General features: G+C 41.1%; 1 protein-coding gene across 1 annotated transcript in view; it reads left to right on the top strand.

Moving 5' to 3' along the window:
- Pus7 (pseudouridine synthase 7) overlaps window positions 1-13,840 on the top strand; it is a 46,634-nt gene that overhangs the window by 3,905 nt on the left and 28,889 nt on the right. The window contains exons 2-6 of the mRNA XM_005358374.3: window positions 184-610; window positions 2,737-2,821; window positions 2,934-3,035; window positions 7,489-7,633; window positions 12,218-12,235. Of these exons, the coding sequence (XP_005358431.1) occupies window positions 216-610; window positions 2,737-2,821; window positions 2,934-3,035; window positions 7,489-7,633; window positions 12,218-12,235 (745 nt within the window). The 5' untranslated portion in view covers window positions 184-215. The remainder of the gene's footprint in view (window positions 1-183; window positions 611-2,736; window positions 2,822-2,933; window positions 3,036-7,488; window positions 7,634-12,217; window positions 12,236-13,840) is intronic.

The raw sequence follows: 13,840 nt of genomic DNA, 5'->3' as shown, positions 1-13,840 counted from the left end.
CTCACAGAGATCCGCCTGCCTCTGCCTCCCGAGTGCTGGGATTAAAGGCGTGCGCCACCATCGCCCGGCAATAAATGATTTTTAAAGGACCGTCTGAACAAGGTTCATTGTGCTTCTGTTTGCCAAAAATCAGCTTCTTTATGGGAGATTGTTAACTTCTACTCTTTTCTCCTCTCTAAAAAGGTTCTCGTAAATGTTTTCTTGGAACCTTCAAGATGGAAATGACAAACGTGTCCCTGAAACGTGGGTGCCTTGTCGTGGAAGATAATGACGGTGTGGCCTCGCAGGAGGAAACAAAGAAACAGAAGGTCTCAGAGTGCTGTCTGATCAACAGTCAGGATGGAGTAGAACATGAAGGTCTGCACAGCAGTGAAAATGAGCCTGGGCCTCCAGAAGCTGGAAGTACAAAGAAAGAAGAAAAGAATTGCAGTGCTCACGTGCGAGAGGAGGAAGAGGAGGAAGAGGAGGAAGAAGGCCTTCCAGAGACAGGGGAAGAGGAGGAGCCAGAGAGCTTTGCAGACATGATGAAGCATGGGCTCACAGAGCTTGATGTCGGCATCACCAAGTTTGTGAGCCCTCATGAGGGCTTCTCAGGGATCTTAAAAGAAAGGTGTGTTAGTGAGCATTACGCATGCTAGCCAAGTACCTCAGCTACTGAGCTGCAGTTCCAGCCCCCAGTTTCCATCTTTCTTTGCTCCCACTTCCCCTTTTTTCAGTCTTACCCACCTTCTTCCCTTTAAAAAAGATCTTTTTGTTTCTTTTTGAGGCAGTGTCTCTCTAAATAGCCCAGGTAAACTCAGAAGTTGTCTTAAACTTTCAATCCTCAGCCTCTTGAGTGTTAGAAAATTTGGGGGTGTGCCTTTACACCCAACTTTCCATTTGGTTTTCTAACCCCAAGAGTTGTTTGCGTTTCTGGTCAAAAAGGGACAGTGTGGGAGAGCTGCCTGGGTAGATGGTCTTGGGTTTTGAACGTGTTTGCTTTCTTTGGGCCTGAGCCTTGAACTCAAGGCCTCACATACACTAGACAGACACTCCTACTATACTGTACCCATTATATATATATATATATATATATTTTTTTTTTTTAAGATTTTTTTATTTTGTATACAACATTCCTTCCATGTCTGCCTACAGGCCAGAAGAGGGCACCAGATCTCATTGCAGATGGTTGTGAGCCACCATGTGGTTGCTGGGACTTGAACTCAGGACCTCTGGAAGAGCAGCCATTACTCTTAACCGCTGAGCCATCTCTCCAGCCCCCCCCCCCATTGTATTTCTTGCTTTCTTTCTGTTTTGCCTTTTCTCTCATTATTTCTTGACAGAATCTTGCTGCTTAACCAGTTTGGTCTTTAATTCTCAATCTGTCTCATGATGAACTCTTAGTTCTTATCAAGGACAAACCTATCCCAGAACTGTTTAAATAAATACTGTTTCCCAGTGGTACAGATTGTTAGTGTATGGGGGTGATATTTGTTTTAAATTCTTTTAGACATTTTCAAGGTATTTATTTTTCTGAATTCATCTTATAATCTTAAGCTGTCTCAGATGACTAGACCATATTTTCAGTAGGAAGTTGTTTGGAGCCAGAAAGATTTAGGTATGACTCTATTTAGATACTTAATAACTGAGTCCTCTGAGCCTCAGTATCCACATCCACAAAATGGGTAACAGTGTCACAGAAAATGTAATGATAGAAACAAATTTTGTGGTAGCTTGTGACAGACTTACTGGGTTCTGATTTAAGTAGCTATTTTTTAATTAACTTATTATTATTTAGCTTCATTTAACTGACTGTATTTACAACTTGATTTAATATGGATTGTATAAGCGTAGGAGTGTATGTATGCATGTGTATTTCGAAGCCAGAGGTTAACCTCAGGTGCCCTCCTCTGTAACTCCCCACGTGATTACTTTTAAAGACTGATTTTTATGTGTGTGGTGTGAGTGCCTGCATGTAGTTATCTGCACACATATGTGCAGTGCCCACGGAGGCTACAAAGGGGCACCAGACCCACTGGAACCGAAGTTACAAGCAGTTGTGGGCGGCCATGTGGTTACCTGTGCGCTTAACCATTGACCTCTCTCTTCAGTTCTTCTGCAGTGTTTTTCTGAGGCAGTCTCGAAACCCGGGCCTCACCATTTTGTATAGGCTGAGAGCTCCATAATCCTCTTATCTCTGCCTCCCCAGCAGATTGCAGGCGTGTGATACCATACTTGGCTTTGTCTTATGGGTGCTGAGGTTCAAATTCAAGTCTTCATCCATCCTTGCTCCTCAAGTGCTATACTGATTGAGCCCTAAACATTGGTGAACTTTTACTTTGCATTTGTTAGTATTCTTTTTTTTTAATTGAAGATTTATTTATTTATTATGTATACAACATTATGCTTCCATGTATGCCCGCGCGCCAGAGGAGGGCGTCAGGTCTTATTACAGATGGTTGTGAGCCACCATGTGGCTTCTGGGAATTGAGCTCAGGATCTCTGAAAGAGCAGCCAGTGCTCTTAACCATGGAACCATCTCTCCAGCCCCTTGTTAGTATTTTCTATACTAATATTTTAGTCTAGTATAAAACTGTACATGTTTCAGTATTCATTAAAATAAGAGAAAATTTCTTGGTAATACTTTATAATAGAGATTCTCTTTAAATCTCTTGTTTTGAATGAGTAAACTCTGTCCTAAAATTAGTAAACAGTAAAATATACACTTATTGAAAACTTTGGTTTTCTTTTTACTAGATACTCTGACTTTGTTGTTCACGAAATTGGAAAAGATGGACGGATCAGCCATTTGGATGACTTATCTGTTCCAGTGGATGAGGAGGTAGAAATCTCTCTAGAAAAATCCATCTTTTGTAAACAATAGCTATTCCTAAAGATCCTAGAAAGGTACTTGTACTATCTCTGTGTAACTCACTTGCTTTCTGTGGTAAAAGGACCCTCCTGAAGATGCACTCACTGTTCTGACAGCTGAAGACAGACAGCAACTGGAGGAGCTACAGCTTTTCAAAAATAAAGAAACCAACGTTGCCATTGAGGTAAGAGGTGCAAGAGTGAGGTCTAGGGTTTGTGTGATTCCCTCCTGGTGGGTTCATGAGTAACCACAGAACAGCTATCTGGGCTTAAAAGGATGGCTTGTCCTGTTGCTCTCAAAGGACAGTCTACTAGTTTTTGGTTTTGTTTTGTATAAATCAGGGCAAAAAATCAATTTGAAGATAAATATATCAGGAAAAATTTGGTTTGTTTTATTCTTGTTAAATAAACAAGAATAAAAGGATCTCATGGTCCAGCCTGGACTTGGATTTTTCCTCCTCCTGTCTCCTTCTTGCAGATGCTGAGATTACCGTGTATTCCAGCACCCCAGCTTTTGTGTTTTTTGGAGAATTGGTATCTCTCTATAACTCCCCTCTCCCCTCAAACCCCCATCCCCAGCCCCTGATGGGCCTTACATTCTGTCTTAGCATCCACCATGCCTGACTGGCAAGGCTGTGTTTTTCTAAATTCTGTGGCCAAAATGTATCAAAGAAATGTGTTGTTTAGAACCACAAGATGATAGTTCCATGGGTGCAAAGGACTATGGTGGTCAGGTGCCTGGTCCTGGCAGGAAACTCTGGCTTTATGGCTTCTTAGTCTGTTGGGATTAAGAGGGAGAGTCTCAGGGGAAAGAAGGGAGGAAGCCGTTACACAACCTGGATCTACTGCTAGCTGAGAAATAGAGAACTTAGATGATAGGTGGAATAGCAAAGGCATTGTTCAACTTTCCTATGGCAGTTCTATTTTTCCAGGTTAGTACATCTAATGAAATTGTGATGTTAACCAAACATGGTACTGGGGACAAAGCCAGGGCTTTATATATGCTAATTGTGCATTGTACTATTTCACTTTTTTGTTTTGAGACAACATCTCGTGGCCGAGGCTGGCTTGGAACTGAACCTCACTGGATAGTCAAGGATAGTTTTGAGCTTCAGACCCTCCTGCCTCTCTCTAATTCCTAAATTCTGGAATTATGGACACCGTACCCGATTTATAAGGTACTAGAGATCAAACTCTGGACTCTACATAAGCCTAGCATTTTACCACTGAGCTACACTCCCAACCCCTTTACCACATTGTAATGAACTAATACATTTTAGATTGTCTAAAATTTCTCCTTTTATCACTCAGTGTCTTAGGAGTTTCTATTGTTGTGAGGAGACACTATGACCACGGCATCTCTTACGAAAGAAAGCATTAAATTGGGGACTAGTTTACAGTTCAGAGGTTTTGTCCATTGTCATCACGGTGGGAATTTGGTGGCATGCAGGCAGACATGGTGCTGGAGAAGTAGCTGAGAGTTCTCCATCTGGATCAGTAGGCAGCAGGAAGAGAGAGTAACACTGGTCTGGCTTGAGCATCTGAAACCTCAGAGCCGGCCCCCAGTGGCACACTTCCTCCAACAAGGCCAGGCGTCCTAATAGTGCCACTCCCTGTGAGCCTGTAGGGGGGCCATTTTCATTCACACCTCCGCATTCAGTCACTCCAGCTTCTCACAGCTCATTGCCCTCCTCCAGCATCACCACCTGTGTTCCCAACCCTCTCTTCCTGAAGAATACTGAACAATTCATCTGTCGACAAAATCCTTGACTAGGTTGTGGTTTCTCTGTCACTCATCCTTTGTGCAACTTGTTTGGTTTGACTTTGTGTGTTTTGAAATAAACTGTCACTGTATAGCCTGGGATTCTCGTCTTCGACCTCCCAATTCCTGGGATTATGGGCACTCATCACATGTCCAGCCTTTAAATGTTTAACTGATGTCAGCTGGACTTCATCCCAACTCCTAAAAATAGGGTTTGTTTATTTATTTATTGGTTTTATTTTGCTCAAATTATTTATTTGGTTTGGTTTAATTTTGGTTTTGATAATTTTTTTTATTTGAGACAAGTTCTCATATAATCAATCCAGTCTCAAACTCTTGGTCCTCCTGTCTCTATCTTCCAAGGCAGAGGTTACTCCTGAGTGCTAGGATTAAAGACATGCACCATCACATTTTAAAAAAACAAAACAAAACAAAACTTTGAAATTAAAATTAGAATTTTTTTTAAACTGTCATGAATAATAAGTAGTTTCAAAGCTCAGACCACCAGTTAACTTCTTCAGCTTCTGCATCCTGCTCCTATGCCCTCTTCCCTTTCCCCTTCCTCATCCTGCCATGGCCAACAGTGACTACCAGAGTCAAGCCACAGATAGTAAGAAAGGGGTTACCTGTGTTTTTAAGTCTGAATTTAAGAATTGTGTAGAACAGCAGTTAAGGCTGGAGAGACAGCCAGCAGTTAAGACCCCTTGTTCTTGCAGAGGACCTGAGTTCAGTTCCCAGGACTGGCTCACAACTGTCTGAAATTCCAGTTCCAGGAAATCCAATGCCCTCTTCTGACCTTCTCTGGCACCAGGCACACTAGTGTTACAAATACATACCTGCAGGCAAACACACACACATGAAATAAAAATAAATACAGTTTAAAAAAGAAAGAATTGTCTGTAAGAGCAATTAAAGATAGAGCACACGTTTTCCTGCATGTGTAATAGTGTTGTGTCTTAGGCCCGTGTACATATCCCATGGATGGCAAAACTAGCTCTTATTCTGAAAGCTCTGTTGTCAGCTCACAGTTTTAACTTTTATTTATTTCTTTATTTTTGCTTATGTTTATAGGTGTTTTACCTGCATGATATATGCCCATGTGCTACTTACGTGCCTGGTGCACGAGGAGGCTAGAAGGGGTTACCATCTCCTGGAACTGAAGTTACAGGTAGTTGTGAGCCGCCATGTTGGTGCTGGGAATGAGACCCAAGTCTGGGAAGACATCCAGATCTCTTACCTGCTGAGCTATCTATCTCCATAGCCCCCAGTTTTAACTTTCAAAGGGCATGAATTATGGGCAAGTTACCTTATCTAGTAAATGAAGAGGAAATACTTGGTAGTTTTAGTTTAGTGGTGTTGGTTTGGTTTTAAATATTTATTTTGTGTATATGCGTGTCTTGTCTACCTACCTGTATGTCTATATACCACCTGCATGGCTGGTGCCCAAGGAAGTCAAAAGAGAGTGTCAGATTCACCTGGAACTGGGATTAGCGATGGTTATAAGCTGTCACTGGTTGCTGGGAACCCACCCAGGTCCTCTGCAAGAGCAGCAATTCTCTTAACTGCTGAGCCATCTCTGTAGACTTAGTTTTGTTGCTTTGGTAACCATCTCAAACCATCATGAAACACACTATGTATGTAGCCCAGCTAGCCTTGACTTCTGATCTGTGTTGAAAGTATAAGTAGATGCCCTGCCTTGCTAGAACTGGCTAAATTTTCAGTCTAAATATATGTTTATATGTGTAATCTGTTATTCCAACTTGGTGCTTTCAGCCATTGCTGATCTTGACTCTGTGCTTTGAGGAAATCAGTTACCTATGGCTATGAGTCATTTTATTTTTTATATCATTTTGTTTTGCTAAGGTCTAGGATCTATTGTCTATGTTGATGTTTTCAGCTTTTAGGTTGCAACAACTAAATCAGTCTGTGAAATCAAATTCGTAGGTCTCACAATTAGCACTTTTAATTTTTCTTGCTGTCAGAGGTAAGGAAAGTGGCCCAGTTAACTTATTCCTTTATAACTTGTAAAAACCTTCATAGTGTGTGCACATGTGGACGTCAGAGGAAAATTTGTGTGGCTAAGTGTCTTGACCCAGTGAGCCATTTTGCCAACCCCACTATCAATATTTTTAAGAGAATGAATTAGAAAAATACTTGTTCACTGAGTATAGCATTAATGTGTTTTGTAAAATCTTTTTTTGTTTTTAAAATATGGCATATCCAGCCTTTTGTGATGTTGAATAGAGGTAAAATCTGTTTCTTGGTGTGAAAAACTTCAAAAGCTGAAAAAAAGTTGTTTAAATGATAAGTTTAAATGTTCTTTATGTTGATTTTCTTTATTGTGTTAGATTTTCCCCCATAAAATAATTTAATATAAAATAAAGTCCAGTAGGAGGCAGCTGTGGACTGAGTCGGCAGAAGGATTAACTTTCTGATACCCGAAGGCTTGTCTCTCATCATCTTGTTCTGTGACTTCCCCATGCTATTTATCTGGAAGAGACACCAAAAGCAGCTTCTGGGGGTGATCACAGAGATTACCTGCTTCATTTCTAATCCAGCTCTTATACCCTGCCGTTATTAACTTCAAACGCATTCTGTCACTCTTCCGAGCCTCATTCTGACTTCCACATGACACAGTGGTGGGTTAGCAGGGAGCTCGTGGAGAGTGAAGGAGAAGGTGAGTCTGAGGTGCTTGTGAAGCATCTGGAGATGCACTGTCCACAAGCCCTTGGCGTTGTCATTATCAGGCAGCCCGAAATGTTTTCTGAAATAATAGCCAAGTGTTCTTGTTGACTTTTGCATAGTTGATAGAATGTCTTCATGTTATCTTCCTATTGATGCTTGTTAGAGTGTTACCTGTCTTCTGTTTTCCATAGGTCATTGAGGACACCAAAGAAAAAAGAACCATCATCCATCAAGCTATTAAATCTCTCTTCCCAGGATTGGAGACAAAAACAGAGGATAGAGAAGGAAGGAAATACATCGTAGCTTACCATGCAGCTGGCAAAAAGGCTTTGGCAAGTAAGCATGACATTGGCCCGCTTTCTCCTGTCAGGCGAGTGGGAGGGGCAGGACCTCCCACTCCCACCTCCTTTGCTTTGCTTATTCACGTCTTGCCCTTGTACAGAGGGTCATGTCACATCTTCAAAAGGTCAAAAGTCCTTTCAGATGGAGAGCAGCACTACACACTCTGTCAGGTGGACTTTCAGTCTTGTATGTGAGTGCAGATTTACAAAAGCTATAGTGGTGCCCAAGAGAATCCTAGTAGCAGAGTGAGCTGATTGCCAATTTAATCAGAAAGTAGGGGGATTTTTGTTCACTGTATGCTCTTAAAGGAAGAAGAAGCCTTTCAGATGAACAGAAATGCTGGCCTCCCCTCCCGGGGGCATATGTCCTCTTCGACTTCCCAAACATGGGTATCTTCGTTCACGTACATAAAACATGGGGTTTTAAGAAGTTGACCCTTCATCTGAGTCCTTTTGTTCTCTGTTGTACAGTCAGTGTGAACATATTGTCGGTCACTTTGATGTTTAAGTTCTCATGTGTTCTATACAACCATGAGAATTCCTGTTTGCCTAGACCCCTAAGAAAAATTAGATATTTCTTGTTTTCCATATCAAATCAGTACATATGTTTTTCATGAAAACTAAACGGAAGACATTTCTTGATTTTTCTTCCCCTACCAGTATCTGGTGCTGTACATCTCAAGTTCTCCCTATTAGCAGTCAGTTACTTCAAAGTACATGTGTCACCACAAGCCCGCAGGGTGTTGTCATAAGAGACTTGAACCCATTCGGACCTGTCAATATCCCCTAAATGAATAGAGATAGCGTAGTATATGAATGACGATTACATGTTTGTAATGATGCTTCCAGGAAAATGAAAGGGCTTAAGAAAAAAACCAGGTTGGCCACCTGGAAAAAATCAACCATCAGTGAGAAGTTTTGAGTAATCGGAGGAAAAGGTAGAGACCTGAGGATGCTCAGTTGATACCAAAAAAAACAAAGCTGGGCATGGTGTCACGGGCCCGTAATGGGAGGCTGAGGCAGGAGGATCTACTGTTACTGTTTGCTTCTATGTAAAGTAGTATCTCAGAGTTGGATTAAATCTCCCTTCTGAGTTCTCTAGCTGAGATGGTCACTTGGGAGTCTGCATTCAACCTTTTCTCATGCAGTTTTCCTGCCCAAGCTGAAAGTGGCCTAAAGGAAAAGTCAACAAGAGCTCAGGGAGAACAGGTGTCTGGAGACTGATTCATGGCCCTGAGAATGGAGCCCAGTGCCAATGACAGTTTGTTCTCTAGGGCCCTTTAAAGCTTAGCGATTTGTTTTGAAGACCGTCTACTGCCAAACCCTGGTATAAGGTGTTATTTGTGGATTATATATTATTAAACAAATTTGCAGCATTCCTTTTTTATTCATTTATTTTGGTGTGTCATGTAGCCCAGGCTGGTCTCAAACTCACTATTTAGTAACCTTGAACTCTTGTTCCTTCTGGCCCCACTTCTGCTGGGATTAAAGTTGTCCACCACCATATCCAATCTTGTTTTGTTTTTCAAGTCAAGATCTCTCTTTGTGCCAGAGGCCAGCCTGGACTACAAGAGCTAGTTCCAGGATAGGCACCAAAGCTACACAGAGAAACCCTGTCTCGGGAAGGGCGGGAGGGGGTGGACAAGAAAAACATCTCTTTGTAGCCCTGGCTATCTTGGAACTCGCTGTTTAGACCTGGCTATTGTGGAAACTCACTCTATAGACCAGGCTGGCCTGGAACTCACAGAGATCCACCTGGCTCTGCCTCCCAAGAGCTGGGATTAAAGGGGTGCGCCACCACCCAACCAAGACTTACAGGATTTTTATGCTTTCCCCAAATAGAACTGTCCACTGTGAAACATGATATGATAATCCAGTCTAAAAGTGACACATTGCTTTATTTCGATTTGGTAAATTGTATATAATTATTATAACATTATACAAGCAGGTAATAAGTTGGCATTTTGAGATTATATGCATCCTAACTGCTTTCGAGAACTTGTTTTTAACCACAGACTTAAGAAAAGAAATCTGGGCAGCCATTGTAGCGTACTTGTACCATCTCAGCATTCAAGAGACGATGAAATCATGAATTTGTGGCTAACCTGAGCTACAGAGTCCAAAAGGGCTACTGCCTCCAGGGAGAAAAAAACCTGTTTTTATGATATATACAAGTTCTTTGTACTTTCTGAAGTAAATGGTTCTCAGGCAGGGTCTCTGCACCTAGAGCTCTACCTACCCAAAATAGAGCGACACTGGTCTTTCTGGATCAGACCACACAAAAGGAGAAATTCTAGAGGCCACAGAGAAAGTGCTCCAGATTTGATGAAATAGGAACTTGAAAATATGCCCATTACTTAGCAACACAAAAAAAAAATCACGTAATGTCTGTTAATTAAGCTTGGTATTGGACTAATTAGATTGGAAATCAGTTTACACAGTAAGTTGAAACAGAAGGCAATATATACAGTGTGGTTTTTAAATTAAGCAGTAAAGCAAAGAGAGAGGGGAAAATATAGTAAGGAGAAGACATACTTGACTTTGAAGATTGTAGAGTCATCAATGTATTTATATTGAAATGAAAGGACCAGAGAAAGGGGAAGGTGGAAATTTAAGGACAGCAGTAAAGACAATGGATGGAGCAAGATACTGAGAAAGCTGAAAGGTTAGTATATGGGGCGCATTAATGAAGATGCCCTTGAGGAAGCAGAAAGACTTCTGCATGCCACCCCATCTCGTCCTCAGGCTACTTCCATCTTTCTTCACGGGAGCCCCTGCATGGTTTCCCTTGTTAATTCGTTTCCTTCTGTATAGGTCTGGACGGTGATGCCATGCCTTCAGAAGGTAGAACTAGCCTTCTGGAAGGAGGAAGTGAAATGCCAGCCTTAGAATTCTTTGCAAATATACAATATAATATATTTATTTATTTATTTAGGTTTTTTCCAAGACAGGGTTTCTCTGTGGCTTTGGAGCCTGTCCTGGAACTACCTCTTGTAGACCAGGCTGGTCTCGAACTCACAGAGATCCACCTGCCTCTGCCTCCCGAGTGCTGGGATTAAAGGCGTGCGCCACCACCGCCCGGCTATTCTTTGTGAATATATTATAAATTGGAGTGACTCAAAAATGTGTGGAAGTCATCCTTCCCTGAACTTAAGTGTTCTTGGAGGCTGTTTTTATAGAGTTTTCTTTATAGAGTTTTTGCTTTTGCTTATTCAGAATATTTCTAGTGCAAATGTTTTACTCTTTTATATTTTATATTGAGCATTCTCAGAAAATGAATATTTGTATTTGTTAGTTGCAGAGGTCATTGAATTCATGTTCTGTGCCTAGGTTTCCTAATAGAAAGTACATGTTTAGGGGCTGGAGAGACGGCTCAGAGGTTAAGAGCACTGGCTGCTCTTCCAAAGGTCCTGAGTTCAATTCCCAGCAACCACATGGTGGCTCACAACTATCTGTAATGGGGTCTGGTGCCCTCTTCTGGCCTTCAGGCATACACACAGACAGAATATTGTATACATAATAAATAAATAAATATTTAAAAAAAGAAGAAAGAAAGCGCATGCTTGTAAACCAGACTCACTGATGTGTCCTGGTTTCTGCTAAAGGAAAATAACATTTAGGTTTTTAGTCTTGTGGCTGTATTTATTTCTTGCCTTTGTACTTACATGTGACTGTGCTAAAAACCAGAATTTAAAAAATACAGCCACACTTCATCTTGTGTTACACTTGATGATTTTAGCTTTTTATTGTGGACGTTTTAAATTCTGTGCCCAGGTAGAGAATGCAGCCCTGCGTATCCGTCCATCACCTTCAAGATGACTGACATTCCTTTATTTCTGTTTAGTCCATTATACCACACACACCACACACACACACTTTTTTCCTTTTGGGAGCACTTTAAAATAAATTAACATGACATGTCATTTTACTCATAAATTCTTCAGTGTCTCACAGATCATCTCTTAAATCTTTTAATCTGTAAATTGGTGACTATAGGAAAGTTCTCTCTACTAATCATTCAACAATGTTCAGTTTTTTGTGAGATTCTTTTGTTTAGGGTAGGGTGGGAGGTTTGTTCTGGAGCTCTCTCTGTAGCCCAGGCTGGCCAAGAGCTCTCGGTGCAGGGAGTACTGGGATTAAAGGCATGCCCAGTCCCCCCATCCCCCCCACCGGCTAATGTGAAAGATTTTGCAGTTCAATGCAGGAAGCACACAAAAGAGGCAGAGCAGCATCGCATTCTCGTCACAGCAGTCACCCAGTGTTTCAAACACGTCCTAACATGTTTGCTGAAAACCATCTGTTGAAGCAGACACGCTCAATTTTAGTCTTGAAGGATGAATTGTCCTTTGTGAAGATGCAGAGTCAGGAAGGCTGTGCCTAGAGGGGAGATTCCTGTTTGTTTGCTGTTTGCCTCTACAACATCCCATTGTTGTGTCTGAGTGGCTGTTGACCCCCCCACATAGTACCAAGTGCATTCCCTTACCATGCGATCATTTGCATGTTCACCTCTAAAGCACCTTAACGGGATTATAAATTAAACATTCCTCTCTTGTGCTCTTTATGCTGTGCATTTGGACAGAGGTCAGAACTGCAGCAGGTAAGAGCGATTGGTATTTCGTGTAGACAAGATGAAATACCAATGTCATCCTAAGTACTGAGTACAGATAACTTTGCTTAAGTGGGAGTGAACTGGAAGGAAAAAATGAGAAAAAGATATTTCATTCATAACCCTAAGGAAATCGTGAGAATGTCACACCAAGAACTAAGGAGATACTTCTAATATTTTTCTATACATGACAGGAAAGACTCACATATTCATCAAGAAAGAAATTGACTTTCTAGGCATGTTTATATTGTGATGGTTTTCCAAAATGGGTTACTGGTTCTCTATGTTGCTTGGTGGTTTTTACATTGTAGATAAAGTCATTAACCTGTTATCAAAAGGTGCTTTTGCTTGACAAAGCCACATAGTCAGTTACCTTCAGTCCCAGGAAGAAGAAGCCTCTGAAGATTCCTAAGTTTGTATGAAAAGACTTTTTAAGGACAATTTTCAAAGCAAGAGGATTCTTTCTAGTTGATTATGCAAAATACTTTCTCATAGGTTTTCTCTCATGGAGTGCTTATATCAATGAAACTAGACGCGTTCCTTGAAAACCAGCTCACCGTTATATAGGACTCATGAACTTTCTGTATCTGCAGACTGTACTTATAGCTTATTTTTTCCAGAGTCCTGATTTCTTTACTCTGAGAAGTTTACATCTAAATCTTGTATTGTTTAAAATGTGTTTCCAGATTGTATAATTGAAATAATTCAATTAAAAGAACAGTTTTAACCATCAGGGTATCCAGGTTATAGATTGTTTATCTATCCCCAAAGAGCTGGGCAGTCATGCTACACTGACTCAAAAGGTAGCATTTAACATGGCTTACGTTTTTACATACACTGACACTATAAGTGTCCGGCTTTAAATGCCAGCTACTCTCTCATGTAGATATCTTTGAAGATATTAACTAAACTTTTGTGCTAGAAATGGCCTTTGGAAAATTTACAAAGTCACTAAAACAAGCCCTTATAAACCCTGTCTCCATCTGTGCTACCATGTGTGAATTCCTAGCGGTGAAGCAGGAATAATAGGGTCTATCGTAAAGGTTTTTCCTCTTGAATGAAGAAAATACAGGGCCCCTTGGTTCTGATGTGTGCTGACCCAGGAACCCGCAAAGCCCTGTGGGTTCTATGTATCAGCTGTGAGAAGACGACAGCTGGCTCCCGCTCATTTTCCATGGCACTTACACTTCACTTCTCATTTTAAATGTAGACAGATACTGTCTAAGTGACTAGTTAGTTACAGAAAGCTCAGTCTGTATAGTTCATGCGGCTAGTTATGCTTTGTGTCAGGGTACATCTGACTGATGTAGACAGATACTGTCTAAGTGACTAGTTAGTTACAGAAAGCCTAGTATGTATAGTTCATACTGCTAGTTATGCTTTATGATGTCGGGGTACATCTGATTGGTGTAGACAGATACTGTCTAAGTGACTAGTTACAGAAAGCTTAGTATGTGTAGTTCATACGACTAGTGCTTTATGATTTCAGGGTACATCTGACTGATGTAGACAGATACTGTCTAAGTGACTAGTTACAGAAAAGCTCAGTATGTATAGTTCATACAGCTAGTTATGCTTTGTGTCAGGGTACATCTG

Source organism: Microtus ochrogaster, chromosome 26 (assembly GCF_000317375.1).
Source record: "Microtus ochrogaster isolate Prairie Vole_2 chromosome 26, MicOch1.0, whole genome shotgun sequence".
NCBI classification, from domain to species: Eukaryota; Metazoa; Chordata; class Mammalia; order Rodentia; family Cricetidae; genus Microtus; species Microtus ochrogaster.
Note: the sequence above shows the minus strand (reverse complement) of the source record. Positions and strands in the feature narration are given on the sequence as shown.